The following is a 17,402-nucleotide window of genomic DNA, read 5'->3' on the forward strand; positions in this document are numbered from 1 at the left end:
ATTTACTAATTATCTGGGATATACATATGAATATAAAGGCAGGTTACACATTATTTTTACAGATACATGTAATTATTGAACTATCACACCGACAAAAAGTCACGAGTCATGATTATTAAAATCATAATGACTATCAAAGTCACTGAGAATTAGCACATACAGTACATCTGCAGCTCTAAGCTTTATATATACAGTATATATTTGATCTCATTGTTCTGCACATGATAATTATACCTCCCAGTACAAAAGTGCTGGAATGAATGAACAGCACAGTGGTTTTGCTATTCTTCATAGGTAGTCCATGTCGATTGTGAAAAGTAAGAAAACATCAGAAATACAAACCTGGAAATAGTTAGTGAAAAGTTTGTAAGAATAAGTCCAAGTTAGATAAGTGAAAATTCTAACAACCTGAAATAAGGGGATAGTGACCCATCCTAAATGAAACTAACATATGACTGCATCATTTTAACTTTTTTATTTGTTTGCGTCATTGATAACCCAAAAAAGGAACACAGACAAAAAACAGGTTCAGACAATATTGGTGGGTCATTTCAGAGATAGAGGGTAAATGCAACTTTGAATCTTCTGATGACTTCATTATTAATTTGAGAACGAAAACTCTCTCCTCCCAATTAACCTAGAAATTTTCCACCACATTACATACACAGCACAGGTTTTACAAATCTTTCTTTAATCTACTGGTTAACAATTTTAGTTCTTCTCATTATAATTGTTTGCATTTGGTTGTACATTCTTTGGTTGCCATGGTTTATTAGGATTAGGAAACACAATTATTATTGCATTTAAGAGCAGAAAACACATTGAACCTCTTAGGCCACACCATCCCGGTAAGCGGAATGGGTGCCATGGTGCAGGAGATCTGCCTTCCATTGCGGCGTCATCTCTGCACATATGATCTCACCTCCTACCACACTGATTTCTGTATGACAGCTTTGCAGTTTGGGAAACTCGGGTTACTACCCTCCTCTCTCTCCCCAGCCACACAAAATGAGTGAGGTGATCGGCTACATGTTTGATGCGTTGTTAGCAATCAATACATTTTCTACAAAATACAAAAAACAGTGAACCCTCTTGTGTACCATGCTAAATTAATAAAATGTGATATGTTATAATTTCTTTACTTTGTTCCCAGTAACTGTTTCTTTAGGTCTAGTCTTAAACCCTGAGGTCTACAGATAAATGATGCTCCTTAGTTATTCTCTGAGAAATCACTACTGTATTTAAATACCACTGCAGTATAATATTTCAAAGTTCAACTAGGTCCAGTTAGAGAGAATTTCCTACTCAAAGGGTTACAATACAATCCACAATAATGTCTAACTTGCGCTATGATGTATATTGAAGTAGCCAACAGTTGTATTAACGTCTGTACGTAGCAACTGAGCTGTCAAAATCAACTGTCAAATCAAATGAAGAAAGTTAAATTGAATAATATCTCAACAATATTTATTGTCCAATTTCAAATTGAACTGGATGAATTATAAATAATACATACTCTGATAATAAATAAATGTTCTCTCATCTCAAGTAAGTAAATAAGAGCTGGATAAAAACATAACAAACAGAAAGCTTGAGGAAAATGTGGTGAGTGTGTGAAAATGTGGTTGATGTAACAGAGCCAGGCTGGGAACCTGGCCCTTAAAATAAAGTACTTCATTTTAGAAAATGTATTTAACTGAGTTGTCCTTCAGCTTTAAATTCAGTTCATTCAGGTGTGAAGTGATGTCAACCAAGAAACGATACTATATTTTCTTCATCTTCTAATAAGAGGAAAATACACTTGTTTCAGCTCTATTCTCTCCGTCAACCTCATTGTTGGTCAGTGTGTTCACGTGTTAGGATTCTGATCATATCGGCTCTTAAATTGTTTATTTTCTGTGACTTCATTTAAGATGTGAGTGGGTTTGATCACAAGAGTTAGGCCTATGCTTTGTCTCATAGTGGCGCTTCACATTACTGCTTTTAATTATAGTCATGGTCTCTGAACCTACTGGTTTTAAACTGCCCGTGTGAAGAATTAACCTATAACTGTCTGTCCATTCTTGTTTAAAGACTCTGGTCTCTCTGACCACTCTTGTCTTTTGGAGAACGTCATGTGAAATAACTCCTGACCCACTTTATTCTTCTAACTTCTCTTGAGTCGGGAACCTTGTCGGAATATGTGATTGGCTGAGCAGCATCACGTGATGTGATCCACAACGCATTCAATTGGTCTGTGTGTTTACTGCGCCACTGAACGAGTACCGTAAAGGCTAGAAAAGCCGCGCCGGTCAAAATCGGTTTTAGGTCCAGGGTCCGCCTATTGGTGACCCCTGCTATGCTGTTTTAGGCCAACTGTTTCAGTGAAAACGCATCGTATTGTTCAAAATAAATATTTATTACAGTTTCAGGGAGCAGTATGGCCTCTAGCAAGTCGGCCACGAGACGGTGGTGAGAAATGGGTTTGCCAGAAGATGTCAGAAAGCCTCTGTGTTTCCACAGGTCACCAAAGTCGTGCATAGCTAGAGTCTGTGTAAATGTTAACTATTTTGTCCACAGCGTGCTTACTGCTTTCTGTAAGAGCCACAGGATCTGCAGCTTGAGCAGAGAAGTGTGATGCCAACTTACTGCTGCACAGTGTCATATGATGAGACTACAGCAAACCCAACCAACCCTTCTCCCGTGTCTGGCATGCAGGATGCTAAACAGTCCCCTAACAGTTGTAAATCGGCCTTGGTGGACATGTCTGTGAGGTCTCGTTGTGCAGACCTGTTCAGGAGAAACAACACAGTTATTTAGCTCTCCATCTGCTGCAGGAGGGAAAAGAGTAGCATGATTAAGGATACATTGTTTCACAGTAATGTTAGGCAAATATAATGTATTAATCTAATCTAATATGTGAAACAGCATAAGGAACCTTGAGGGTGAGCTCACCATAACCAACAATGTCACGTGCCACAGCACGAAGACACAGAGGAAGGCCAGCTGCTGCAGGCTCTAGTCTAGTAGAGAAATATGCAACAGGTCTCTGTTCCTCCCATGTTGCTGAGTCAGAACTAATGTCATGTAACTGTCCCTTTGGTCAACGTACTGTGTGAATGGTGTGTCAGGTTTAGGTCGTCCAAGTGTCAGAGCTGACAGTAATATGCTCTTTATGTCATTAAAGGCATCAGTCGAGGAGTCAGTCCAGGTCAGTTCTCTATGCGCAGAAAAGATGTTTACCATGAATAATGGAAGAGAGGAATGCCTCTCTTTCTGAATAGTTTGGTATCCATTGTCTATACTATGACGTCATTCTTAAAAAAAACTCATTTGTTTCTTAGTTTGTGGTTTAGGCACAGTTTAATTGCCCGTATTCTTTTTGGGAGAGAGGGTTCTGCCCTCTGCTGTGATCACATGTCCCAGATATGAAAATTTATTGAGAGCAAATTGCAATTTGGACGGATAGCCTTGTGACCATTTTCAGCCCACAAATAGAGGTAGGATAACTGTAATTGTAAATTACTCTAATGTGCATGCTTCTCCTGTGGGGCTGCAAATCATGATGTCATCAACATAATGTAACAAGGCCGAACCATTTTATAAGTGTAAAATAGCCAGATTGTCTCTCACGGCTCTGCTAAATACACCAGGGCTTTATAATAACCCCGGGTCCAGATAAAGCCTCTTCCTTTAAAGGAGAAGGCAAACCAAAATTGTGCACAAATACAAAAGAAAAAGAATGCATTGGCCAACAGAAAAATGGGTCGTGTCTGGAGGGATGAGTGACATAATGATGTGTGGATTAAAAATGGTAGGTGCTCGCGGGTGCACCGAAGAACTAACTGCTTGTAAATTTTGAACAAATCGTCACTCAGTCGGTTCCCCCCATGTCTCGCATTTTCTTCACCGAAAAATTGGTTTGCGCACCGGTGAATCATCACATTTGACTATTACACCAGCCTTCAATAAAGACTCAAAAACGTGTGTAATACCATCAATAGCCTTTTATTTGAGTGGCTATTGCTTCATGCACGGACAGAAATCTAATTGTGGGTGAACCACCAGAGGCGTCGCACCCCTCACCAGTCCTACGTCATATTTGTGCGCAGACCATAAGGCAGAGGGCACCTCGGACAGCTCAGCCATGTCGACAGATGGAACATTTGAAACCATGGTGTGTTCCCTTATCAAACATAAGATGAGTGACTCTTTTACTCCTGGCAATGATGTACATCTTGTCTTGTAGACATTGCCTTTCCTACTGTACAGTTTATCAGGATCCTACCTGGGACTTAAGTCAGTGAGTTCAGTCTGCCTATCCAGCCAGTCAGATGTTCTTCTCCTCCATTCCTGGGCCCCATGCCAATTTAAGGGCCACATTTTCCAATGATACATACGGACACCCCCCCTGTAACAACTCAGATTGTGTGGGAGACAGAGAAACAGAGGCAGCTGCAGTATTTTCTGTCCAATAAATGTCCATCATACATAACTTCTCTATCTCCCTCTCCCTCCAAGTAAGACGTGTGCTGTGCAATGTAGTGAATTAGCCTGCATGTAACATTCTGCATGTGGTGAATGTTGTGAGGCAACATCAGTTAGGTGTGATGCTTGTACCGCTTACAGATGGTCCTAAAGCCCACTCATAGATGTACAACAGCTCTGTTGGGTCTTATTTCATTTGTTTGTATGAATTTTGCCTGATCAATATCAGGCCATCAGGGCCCGATGTGAGGATTATTATAAATACATACATCAAATCTCGTCCTAACCAATGTATAGGGCAGCAATCAGACAACAGAAATTAGTTTTTTTAACTGTGATATAATCTAGTGTACAGGACAAGGGCTTTGTGTATGGCTCACTAATTGGTATGGCTCCTGAGCCAATAGTCCCGCAATACCTTCCAATCTTTTTGGGAGGGACAGATAAAGCAGACGTACGGAAAACTGAATGTGTGGCTCCTGAGTCAACTAAAACCGTAACATTTTACCTTTTAATAGTTAACATAATCGGTGGTAACTTTCTAAAACCTTAATTTTTCATTAGAACACACATGGTATGTGGGTGTTAGTGGTGTCCGTCTAGTTTCTAATGTGTGTTTTGAATGTACAAGGTTGTCATAGTCAGAATCTAAAGTTAACTCACCCTCTGTGTTGTAATGTGTGTGCGTCCAATGGCCCATCACTGGGGTCCGCCCCGCCGCGCCTGCTCCTCCCCTCAGTCTGATTGTTGAACCTCCCCACCAGTCTTTGTTCCATGGAGATTGGTGGCAGTCTCTTCTCCTGTGTCCGGATTGGCCACATTGATGACACACAAAGTTTTCAGCTGGTGTGTGTCTCAAAGTCTCTGCCCCTCTGTTTTGCGCTGACAAACTCAGTCTTTGCTTGTTGCATGTTGCAGTATTCCATATCACACAACTCTCTTAGGTGTGATGTGTTCCAGGTTCATGGATGATGTAAAAAGCCTCTTTACAAAGTTCAGTCAGGGCTGTCCCTGCATGGTTATACTCCATTGTCGTATATAACACACTGCAGGTCGATTACGGCTGGTGCGAAGGCCGCAGATATTTTATAATAACGCACAAAGGAGGTAAAAGTTCTCTTGCATTCTGTGAATTTGCTCTTCGAACTCTCCACATGAGTCATGGCTTCTTCTTCTTCACGTCTTCTTTCTCTGTTGTAATGTCCTCTTTGTCTCGCGTTCCGATAATCCAGATTCATATTGTCATCAGTGTTCATGGACGGGCTGTAGTTGTGAGCGTTGACATAGTGCTTGTAGATTTTGATGAGTCTCGTCCTTCTCCCCTCTGTGTGTTGACTGGTGGGTTTGGCTGTAGTGTTGTTTGTGCCAGGGGAGCATACAGCAGCGGCGTTGCGGAGCCAGATCAGGATCCACTCGACCATGTAAAACAAAAAAACAAAGTTCAGCAGTATATTTTCCTTTTCTATCATTTGTATATGTCTTATTCAAGTATATTTGTTTCTTTCTTTACCTCTTGGACATTTTCTTTTACATTTTCTTTTCTGCTTCGCCTCTTTCCTCTCTGCTCCAGACACGGTTTGAGTTAATCCAATTTTTGTCGTAGGCTAAAGTTGCCTTTTCCAGGGAACCCCAATTTTGTCCATTTTCCAATTGTTTGGCCGTTCGATTATCTTTGTCCCACATGTATTTTATTATTGGAGATAAGACCTTGGCATCAGGCTGCTCAGGCTCAGACTAACTTTGACTTTTACCCATCTTCTCTAGTTACTGTTGATTCTGGCATCTTCAAAACCCAATCTGGTCCAATCAATGAACTTCAAAGGATACACCAAATCGTCTTTGAAATACTACAAGTTCACCAGGACACGTCTGTCTGCCCCCACCCTAAAAGTGTGCGAGAATACCGGTTTACCAACTTCTCTCTAGTTACAGTCTTAGAATCTAAGAACATCTGGTCCAATCACTCAACGGATTGAAAGGATACCAAACCCCTCAAAAACCTCAAGCCTACTAGGACCTAATGTCCAGCACTCTAAACGTGCGAGTGCAAGTTCAACCATCAAAGTGTCTTCTCCATCACAAGATAATCTCTCACCGTGTGGGATTCTTTTTCCGGTTCCAGGATCGGAGCGGCAATCTCGAACACCGTCTGACAGCCTCTCACCTTCAGGGAGGAATAGCTATATTGTTTGCGCTTCTGTCGTCTAACAGAGTCCTGATTACTCGTCCGATCCCATCCTCGTCGCCATTTGTGGCGGAAAAAAATCTTTTTAACCTCTCTGTGAGAAATAATCACGATGGAACTTCTTAAAGTATTAAAAACATATTTAATGAACAGACACTTCAATCATAATTCAGCTGAATGGGTAGAACTCTTTCCCCACGGATGGTTCGGAGGTCTAACCATAATGAAAAAACAAAACAGAGTATACAGTATATGCGTGTTATCTCGTCTCTCCCTTCACCCTCCCCCTCGCAGATGTTGTTGGCCGCTGCACCCATCAAGGCCAGCTTCCCAGCCTTTTCTTGGGAAGAGGGTTAGGGTGGTATATGCAGGTTTAAGCGATACAAGTTATAACTAAAAGAACCATATGATAAATTTCCACCACAACTAGTACTAGTACATGTTACTGTGTGAAGTACGATGTTTGTAATGAATAACTAGTACTAGTACAGGTTACTGTATGAAGGATGGTGTTTGTAATGAACGAGAGTACTAGTACTATCCACTTTACTTGTTACTGGTTACTGAATGAAAGATGATGTGTTCATATATAATATTCACATATAATATTGTAAAATGTAGTTCACGGCATGTAACCTTATCAATACATACATAACTTTTTTATTTACATTGTGTGCTTTCATCAAAATGATCACTACAAAGGTCAAGGACAATCACACTGACTACAGCATGTTTGATATTATTTTTGGGGACGGTTCCGGGACATTGGTGAAAGAAGTTTCTCTCGAGCCTTGTATAACAGCTGCTATAACAATGCAAAATAACAAGAAAAACATTCGGTATCAGCCAAGTATTGGCCAATATGGCTTATCGTATTGGAGGGAAAAAACTTGATTGGAGGTGACAATATGGTGTGATGATGGAGGGCTTATAGTATCACAATGCATAAAAGCTAGGTGTGGTCACAATTACAACAGACAAGATGGTTATGAATTTAAAAAAAGACATCTGGGGAGAATGAACGTCCTCAGTATTTTATGCCACAATTAGCCATTTTGATTATGAAGTTGTGTGTTAAAAGTTTCAAGAAAATTTCAAAGAAGTGTAATAGGAAATTCCACCTTTCATCAAACATGTGAATGGTTCACCCTCTGGGGAACGTGAACATATTAGGTAATTGTTATGGTAATCTGCAAGTTAAGATGTGATATTTCCTCTGTGTACATATATTCTCTTTGGCCTGATAGTGGAAGAAAGCCCAGGAAATCATTCAAATAATCCTTTTAGAACATTTTCCAACGCTAACTCCAAGGCAGTCTGGGCAGTTGTTGTGGACATAATGTGGACCAGAGCTTTGAGCGAACCAACATTTTACTTGTCATTTTGTGTCCACCTCATTTGTACAGACCCAGTCAATTTAGTAATCCCGAGGGTGGTGATTCAGTCTGAGGAACAGTCAGAGGAAGTGTGCCAAGAAGAGTAGAGCTCACACGATACAGAGAAAGAATTAAAAACAACAGAGCATGACGAAAGTAGACCAAATAAATAAAACAATCAAAGAATAGAGAATCAATGAGTTTTCTACTTTTAGAAAGATAGACAGAAGCAGTGTTTATTCGAAGTGAGCAGCCATGCTTTAGACAACCAGTCCTCCCCTTTTCCCTTCCTCCACTCTGTGTAGTAGCACAGTCATGATAAGGGCCAATCAGGGGCCAGAGCCTTTGCCCATAATTGAGCTCATTTGCATAGCGACCCAGTGGTGGAAGCGATTAGAAGTTAATCCCGATTAGTTTTGGACATTGCTATTCACCATGCAGCCCCCCCAACACTCACACTCAGCCCAGCACCGCATTTGACCTATCTTATCTCACAGCACAGAGCCCTAACCCATCATCAGTGTGTGTGTGTGTGTGTGTGTGTGTGTGTGTGTGTGTTTGTGACAGTGTGAATGTGAGAGAGTGTGTGGTAAGCTGCAAGTACAACACAAATTCAAATGCAATTTGAGTCGAATGCATTTTTAAAATGACCCTGAGGTGAGAAGATAAACCTGGAAACAACATTTTCAACAGCTCTACAAAATGGTTGGGAGCCTGGTCAAATGCACAAGGTGTTCGAATTGAGTGAAGAAAGAAATGTTTCAAAAATGTACACAGATATGCAACTACAATATTAACTGATGACCTAAAACTGCATTTTTCTTGGCCATTTTGCTGAATAATAAACTATATTATGCTTTTATTCTGAAGGAATTTCTTCTTCTAGATAAGCAGCAAACAATTTCTTTCTAAGATGAGAGGATCTTCCATTTCTTAGCAGTTCTGAGAGACTGAACTTAGGTATAATGATGCTTTGAGCTAAATGCTAACATCAGCATGCCCATGACAATGTTAACACGCTGATGTACAGGGATAATGTTTACCATGTTCATCATCTACTATGCTAACATTTGCTAATTGGCACAAAAATACAGCTGAGGCTATTGGGTAATTTAATCCAGTTTCATTCCCAGGGCATCAAATACACTTTGTCACGCCCCTCGGCCTCTGATACAGATGCTCAAAGCATCCTTTAGTGTCTGTACAGACGCACCACGCTTTCAACTAACTCCAATGTAAATCCATCCGTGTCATTATTAGCCGCTCAGAAAAAATGCTCCGGAAGTGTGATGTGAGTATAAAGATCCAAACAAGAGGGAGGGTTGATGGCTCAGACAAACACAGGACTTTCACAGGGGGCTGGCGTTCATATCCCAAAGTGTTGTTGAGTTATTTTATCCGTACTTATGTTACGTTGTTTACATTTTACTTCGTTTATGTACTTATTTTAGGCTAAACCATGATGATTTTTTTCCTAAACATAACTAAATGTTTTTGTTGTCAAAACCTAAAACTCTTTTTGATCAAATTCACAACTTTAACCACATGTTTACGGTGACCGTAGTGGAGCGTCATACTCCATGCCTAAGAGAACCCATATCCATCCATTTACTCATACACATGCACAAACACAGATTACTGGAAAAATAAGACACCTAGAACTAACCACTTTACAAAAAGGCTGTGTTCAGCAGGGGAGGAGAACCCTGATGGACCCTGATATTGTCGAGAGGTGGAAAGAATACTTTGATGAACTCCTGAACATGTCCTCCGTGGAGGAAGCAAAGTTTGAAGACTTAGGGTAAGACTCATCCATATGCCTGGCAGAGGTTGTTGAGGTAGTGAAAAAGCTCCTCAGCGGAAAGGCTCCAGGGGTGGATGATATTCTCCCTAAGATGCTGAAGGCTCTGGACATTGTTGGGCTGTATTGGCTGATACGTCTCTTCAGCGTCGCGTGGAGGTCGTGGACGATGCCTTTGGAGTGGCAGACCGGGGGTGGTGGTTCCCATTTTCAAAAAGGGGGACAGGAGAGTGTGCTCTAATTATCAGTCTATCACACTGCTCAGCTTCCCCGGGAAGGTTTATTCCAGGGTGCTGGAAAGGAGGCTCCGACCGATTGTGAAACCTCAGACCAAGGAGGAGCAATGCGGATTCTGTCCTGGCCGTAGAACAGTGGACCAGCTCTTTAGCCTTACCGGTCTGTAGGAGGGGTCATGGGAGTTTGCCCATCCAATCTACTTGTTGTTTGTAGACTTGGAGAAGATCTACGACCATGTTCCTCAGGGAGTACTGTCGGAATATGGGGTACCCGGTCCTTGTATGACCAACGTGAGAGCTGTGTCGAGATATTTTCCACAAATTCAAGCATGTTTTCAGTGTGTGTTGGCCTCTGCCAGGGTTGTCCCTTGTCACCAATCCTGTTTTTGATTTTCATGGACATAATTTCAAGGCACAGCCAGGGGGAGGAGAGTGTCCAGTTTGTGGACCCTCAGAATTGCATCCCTGCTTTGTGCAAATGATGTGGTTTTATTGGCTCCTTCAGAACGCAACCTTCAGCATGCACTGGGGCAGTTGCAGAGTGTGAAGCGGTTAGAATGAGAGTCAGTACCTCCAAGTCTGAGACCATGGTTCTCTGCCGGAAAATGGTGGATTGCACTCTCTGGGTTGGGAGGGAGTCACTGCCCCAAGCGAGGGAGTTCAAGTGCTGCGGGTGCTGACTGGACCGTTGTGGTGAAGAGGGAGCTGAGCCGTAAGGCGAAGCTTTTGATTTACCAGTATTCCGACCCTTTAGGTAGTGAGATCGCGGATGCAAGCAGCTGAAATCGAGCTTTCTTCGTAGGGTGGCTGGGCTTAGCCTTAGAGATAGGGTGAGGAGCCCAGACATCCAAAGGGAGATCGGAGTGGGGCCACTGATTCTTCGCGTGGAAAGGGGTCAGCTGAGGTGGTTTGTGCGTCTGATCAGGATGCGTCCTGGACGCCTCCCTTTAGAGCAGTGATTCTTAACCATGGGGCTGCGGCCCACGATTGGGCCGCGAGCGCCACCTAGAGGGCCGCAAAAAACTTTCAGTTTTGCACCTGTGGGCCGCGAGGGCTGTGGGACCGCATAGGTTATCAATTGAAGACACCAGAGATATTACTGTTATCCATGAGACGCTCAGTTACAATATAGCTTTGTGAACGGAGGCAACGAGGCAGAGCCGAGGGCTCAGTGTGTGGAATGTGGGCTAATGCTATCAAACGAAGCACTGAAGCCTTCAAAAATAAAGCGACACCTAGCGACGAAACATCCAACGCTCGTGGGAAAGCCTGTTGGGCTTCTTGTTGTGTATGCAGGTTTACATACACATGATAAATACATGTCTTTGTGATCATCACATTGTATCATCTCATTTATTTGACAAGGGTTTTGCCTGTTCAACTCCGCGAGGACACCGGCGTCCTCGATCCCCTCCCCTTCCGTTCCTACGGCTTGCTTGCGCAAACTACGTCACAAAACATGGCCGTGTTTGGTATCCCAGCATGCCCAAAATCCTCATCTTTGCAAAGAAATCATCGATTTTCTTTAATTTCTTATAGATTTTTCACAAAAGGAGCCCAAACACACACTGTCCAAAGTCGCCATAACCGCTGCAAGTCGGATCTTGCAGCATTTCAACTGAAAAAGACACATTACAGACCCGACAATGTGCTAGCAGATGTTACCATGGAGCTAGTGGCTTCAGAAAATGCTAGTACTTATAGTACAAACCTTATCTTCCTCTTCTATAAGCCGTCAACCAACGTATAACCTTGCGTAGATGAGCTGCCCGCATACTTGATCGTGTGCTCTGTCGCAGCCATTACGCACAGCAAGTCCGCTACTCACACACCACGTCTTCGACCATATATACATAGTTTTTGCAAAGGCTAAAAATAAAAGGAAAATACTATAATATCAAAATATAAAGGGAGAAACACCTTTAGTGTGTCAGAATATCATTTGGTTACCATGTGTCCATTTGGGTCTCCAAATATCCTTTGAGAGCTCCGCCTGGATCTCTTCATGGAAGAAACACTGTAGAATGGTCATACTTTGTCCAATCTTCTTCAAATTTGAGGCAGTTGTTCACTGATAGTGTAGTTACAGCCCTATACTGTCCTTTACCTGTATAGATACAGCCACAGGCAGTTATTTATACTGAAAGATACTTTTTTATTTTATGCGGACAAAAATCTTCAATTTGTACTGACTCCAAAGGCCCACTGCTCTGTTTCTGTATGACCTACAGGTTTTCTGACACTTTTGATGCATATAGTCAGAGTGGTTCAGAAGCTACAGCCATTTATTTTAATTTGGGTATGTCATTTTAGGCGGTTTTGCTCCAAAATAGGGGTGGAGTTGAACAGGTAACAATATAGTTATTGAATACAAGTCAAACCAAGAGTGAGATCAATTAGTTAAACTAATAGTGTTAATATTTGAATGGGCCCCGGGACACTTTGTACTTGAAAAGTTGGGCCCCGAGGTCAAAAAGGTTAAGAACCCCTGCGTTAGAGGTTTTCCAGGCATGTCCAACTGGTAAGAGGCCCTAGGGTAGACCTAAAACCGGCTGAAGAGATTACATATCTCATCTGGGAACGCCTCAGGGTTCCCCAGCAGGAGTTGGAAAGCATTGCTGGGGTGAGGGATGCCTGAAACACCCTCCTAAGCCTGCTGCCCCCGCGACCCGGCCATGGATAAACAGAAGCTAATGGATGGATCAACGCTAACATGCTAACACACACAGACTGTTCCCTCACTATTGCTGCCGTTTAACGTGTGAAGAATAAAGTTAATCCCAAAGCTCTAATCCTGCCAGTAAACAATTCCAGAATCTCCAGCTCCCTCCTGGCTCTCTCTAGTTGACCAATAACAGCATGTTATCCCACGTGGCAGCCCTGTACATCTCCAGGCACGTAGATTAACGTGGCCTGTCTGAATCCATGACATCTGAGGGGCTGTAGGTTTCTTTGGCAACAACTTCGCACTTAGAAATCCCCGGATGATCGGTAGGCAGAGATGTCCGGTTGTCTGGTTTTGCAAGACTAACTCGTTCATTGCTTCTAAGGTAAATTGTGTCCCTGCTGTTAACTATGAATTGCAGAAGAACACAACTATACTTGCAAAAGCATTGCATTTAAAAGCAAATTTAATTATGGTTACAAAATAAATTAAGCTTAAGCGGAAGTTCAGTCAGGAAAACTCTCTTTACACTCCTTTTTCATTCATAATCTCTCAGTCTCTCTCTCTCCCTGTGATTACTTTATCAGCTGATTGTGGGCGTTCACTTTAAATGAACCAACCAGGTTCTGCACTGTTTCCTTAAGCCAATCACATCGTTGCTGTCAAACTTCAAAATATGTTTTCCTCTCTGCTGCTGTCAGTTGTCATTTCATCTTAAATCAGATGCGACCCTCCTTCACCCCAGTCACCTCCAGTCAGCATCACAGTCATGCTCCTCATTCATCAGCTGACTGCAGCAACAACCTTCACCACCACCACCAGTGACTGGACTCCAGGGGGATTCTGCCTTATTTGACCTCAGCATTACTAACCTTCTATTATCCTACTTCAGACTTTGCACTGTTCAAACTGTATGCATGTGTAATGAATTATTGTTAAATTCTAATGAAGTCTCTCCTGATTGAAGTGACCTTATTACAAAAAAAGAAGAAAAAAAATTGAAATGTAGTATTGAAAGCAACTATAATTTTTTGATGATTTTGGCAGTCCCTTTGGACGAAAGTGGTAGTTTTTCAGAGCACCAGAATCCCTGAAGGAAACAACTAATTTTACTGCAGCAGGGGACTGACAATTTGCTCCACGCAGTCCTGGTTCTGGTTTTTCCATGCCTCCCTTCTCTCCAGCGGGCCCAGCAATACGGCCTGGGTCTCTTTCTGACCGCAGGTCCATGAAGCCGGTGTCACCGATGACAAGCTTTTAGAATAACTATATAGAAATAACCAATCTTCTCGCTGATGGTCTTGTTTAATGATGTAGGTCATATAGAAGCATCAAATTAATTTGAGAATGTTTCATAACCAGTTAAAAGTCCCTCACAGTAACTTTAATTTCAGGATACTGGAAAATCTCTGCTCTAGTTAAGGGCCAATACGTCTGTACTTGCCCATGTGCATGTGTGTAGTAATTTGTGAATGCTCATAATGTGCTTGCATGAGCATATCTGCATGCATCTGAGTCACTGCATTGCATTTGTATTGGTTTGTACATCACATGAGCCAGACTGGGTCTAGTCAGGCCAGAAAGCAGCTGTTGGTGCTTCCCATCTGTGACCCATGTCGCATGAACATGACCAACATGGTGCCAGTGTGGCCCCACACAGATGGGTACATCAGAGCCACACAGGTACACAAGCAAGCCCTCAATGCCACACCATACCTGGGTGGAACATCAAAACTGTGCTGAGGGCCTCAAGCTCCATTCATTGATTGTTTTGCTACTTGGGGGCGGCAGAATCTGATTTATTAGCAACTTCTAAAATAATTGGCTAAACAGGCTAAACAGCTCTGCAGAGCTATTTAGCCTGTTTTAAGGTTTGTGAGCAACTTCATACAATGATCATCACATGCTCATTGATTGATGGTCGGAGGTGAGCTCTGCTGCAGCTGTAACCCCAACGTAACTTCAGGAAATGCCTCTAGTTATTGCTTATGACTTAGTATTCTTCATGTCATTTAGATTTATGTCCTTAATTGTGTGACATAAACGGTTTTAAGGAGAGACGATCGGTGGTATAACCTTCTTTTTTTATGCTCATGTACCAGTTTTCCATGTCTCTTCTGAATAAAAGTAGTGAGGCAGTGGAATAAATCTTCTCCATCTTGGCTCCTCTTTAAGCCCCCCTTGGCTAATAAAGCCAGTGTCATCCCTAATAAGCATGATAGCTTATTTTCAAGTGAAACTACTATGTACCTCGTTCGTCTGCTAACATATTAGCTGCTCTATTGTCTAGAGCCCCAGCCCTCTCTGTAATCATTTTACATCACGCCTCCCGAATCAGATGGATGGTATTTCTGCCATCCCAGGTTATTAATTCTAACCAAGCCTGCAAAAAAAAACTGAAGTGAGGCAGAAGATGAATAATGAATGTTCTATGCAATTATAAACTCAAATTTCACACCAGTGCTTACTAATTTAACACAAATTATTCATTGTGTTATGAATAAATCTATTATTAGTAAATTGGGACGGGACATATGGGAGATAAACCACTATTTCAACCCCAGGCCCTTTCCAAATGTTCATGTAGCATATTTTCACAACCACATGTCTCTATGTGTTCATTCATCTTTTATACGGTGAAAGCTCATAGAAAGGAAATCCTGCAGTGCAATCCAAAGAAGTGGTATCAAACTATATGAGGATTCTTGTGTTCTTTTTCTTGGAGAGTTTCTCAATGATTCTACTCCATGGTCTCCATGAGTTTTGAGCCTGTACATTGTGGTGCTGTTGCACTTGGTACTCCTATTATGAGGTGGAACTCTAACTGGGTTATCCTGCTGTAACTGTAGACATACATGTGAACGGCTCCCTAAATAACCAGTGTTTGTACCTAACCCCATGAACAAAACAAACACCTTGATGTTGTTTTCAACCTGTTTCAACACAACATGTGCACTTAGCAATTAGAGTATAGAGCCCTATGATGCAGACCGTTGTTTAATTGTGAGGCGTAGCTAAAGAGCCTGGAGCTAGTTATAGTTGTCTTTTCTTGAGATTAAGATCTATTTCACAACTCGTAGGGATTTTAAAACTCCCGTCCCAGCTTTGTGAACCCCTTTTGTTGCTTAGCTATGTAAACAGCAGGAATTCTGGGACCCTGGTTCAATATGTCATCATATTTCAAATCAAAACCTGCTTGTTATGTCTTACTGGTTTGTGTTATTGTCTGTATATTTTGTTACACATTATGTCCATCTAAAGGCACGGTCACACATGCGCAAATGCAGGTTGAAAGATCATCGACTGGCGAGGCTATATTCACGTTCATGTTCACTAAAGTTGAACTCCATGCTAATTCGCTCCTCCACCTCTATGGAAACCTCTCCTGCACTTTAGTCCAAGTTTCTCAGAGATGTTGTCACGTGACTGTTGGTCTCAGCTGATTTCCTGTCAATCATGGATTCAGTTGTGCTGAGGATCTCAGGATTTAATGTTTTTCTCAAGATCTGGTTCATGCAAACAGTTTATTTTGGGATGAATTTGTAATGACTAAGTAGAATAAAGTGATTTTGATGAAAAATAAATCACTGTTTTAAGCTTTGATTTGGTTGCTTTTCATGACAGAAGCGTTCGACACACATGATGTGTTCAAGGACAATTGGAGACTTGAAAACCTGACAGTAATGTCTGTTTTGAGGTTCAGAGGTTAATGTGTCACCTTTTACGTTGTGCTGTTGCAGTTAATATGTAATTAAACTAGTTGTTAAATAACGTTTTGCTGTAGCTCCGATGTAGTTGACTTAATTTATTTGTGAAGCGTTTCTCGGACTTTTCCTTTTCTGAGTTTTTTATCTAACTTTTAATTTAAATAAATAAGTTGCACTCCAATGGTAACTGCTGTGTGACTAGAGCCAGTGTAGCCTTGTTGAAATTAAACTATAGTGTTCCCATTTATGAGTGATGATATCTTACCTTGAATTTAAAACATAATAATAATGAGTATTCCTATATCTTACCTGTCACTGTATGCAGCAGCTGTGGCAGCAGTAGGCTGGGCATATCTGTAGGCAGCGTAACCACCCTGGAAACACACACACACACACACACACACACACACACACACACACGGCAAAATACAAAGAAGAGTTAAGATTAAGAATTTAGTTTTGAATATTCTTCTGTATAACAGTTTTCTTTTGTACTGGCACACTTGACACCGACACAATGAGACAGACATGTACAAAAACTTTTAAGGTACAGTTGGAAACTTTGAATGACCCCTGAGAGTAGTCCATTAAACAATGTGTGATAATCTGTGAAACAATCAGGTTCCTCTGCCTCCTCTCAGTGATACTAATGACATTAGAAAGATTCCACCAGAAGAAAAACAACCAATCAGAGCCGGGGAGTCTCTAAAGCAGCTGCGTAATGTTACTTTTTGCTTCACATGGGACATGAGCATGTGTAACCTGACTTCCTCCTTTGCTCCCGCCATAACTACGACCATCTACAGCGTCATAGTTTAACGGAGGCCCACTGACCAAGTTGGGAGGGACAATGTGCGTTTCTGTGTCCTAATGCTGTCTATGTGTCGTCTAATCGATGAATTTGCCGTACACTAAACTTTCTCTGCCACCACAAGTAAGACTTCAAGAATAGCAACATCTGTTTA

The 17,402-nt window shown here is 41.8% G+C and overlaps 1 protein-coding gene across 9 annotated transcripts in view; it reads right to left on the minus strand.

The window, feature by feature from the left end:
- The window catches only part of rbfox1 (RNA binding fox-1 homolog 1), a 154,424-nt gene that overhangs the window by 9,693 nt on the left and 127,329 nt on the right, over nucleotides 1–17,402 (minus strand). For all 9 annotated transcript variants that reach the window (XM_031871160.1, XM_031871168.1, XM_031871167.1 and 6 more), the window contains one exon: nucleotides 16,747–16,811. In XM_031871160.1, the coding sequence (XP_031727020.1) occupies nucleotides 16,747–16,811 (65 nt within the window). The remainder of the gene's footprint in view (nucleotides 1–16,746; nucleotides 16,812–17,402) is intronic.

The sequence above is a fragment of the Anarrhichthys ocellatus genome, unplaced genomic scaffold (assembly GCF_004355925.1).
Source record: "Anarrhichthys ocellatus isolate YVR2014 unplaced genomic scaffold, GSC_Weel_1.0 scaffold56, whole genome shotgun sequence".
NCBI classification, from domain to species: Eukaryota; Metazoa; Chordata; class Actinopteri; order Perciformes; family Anarhichadidae; genus Anarrhichthys; species Anarrhichthys ocellatus.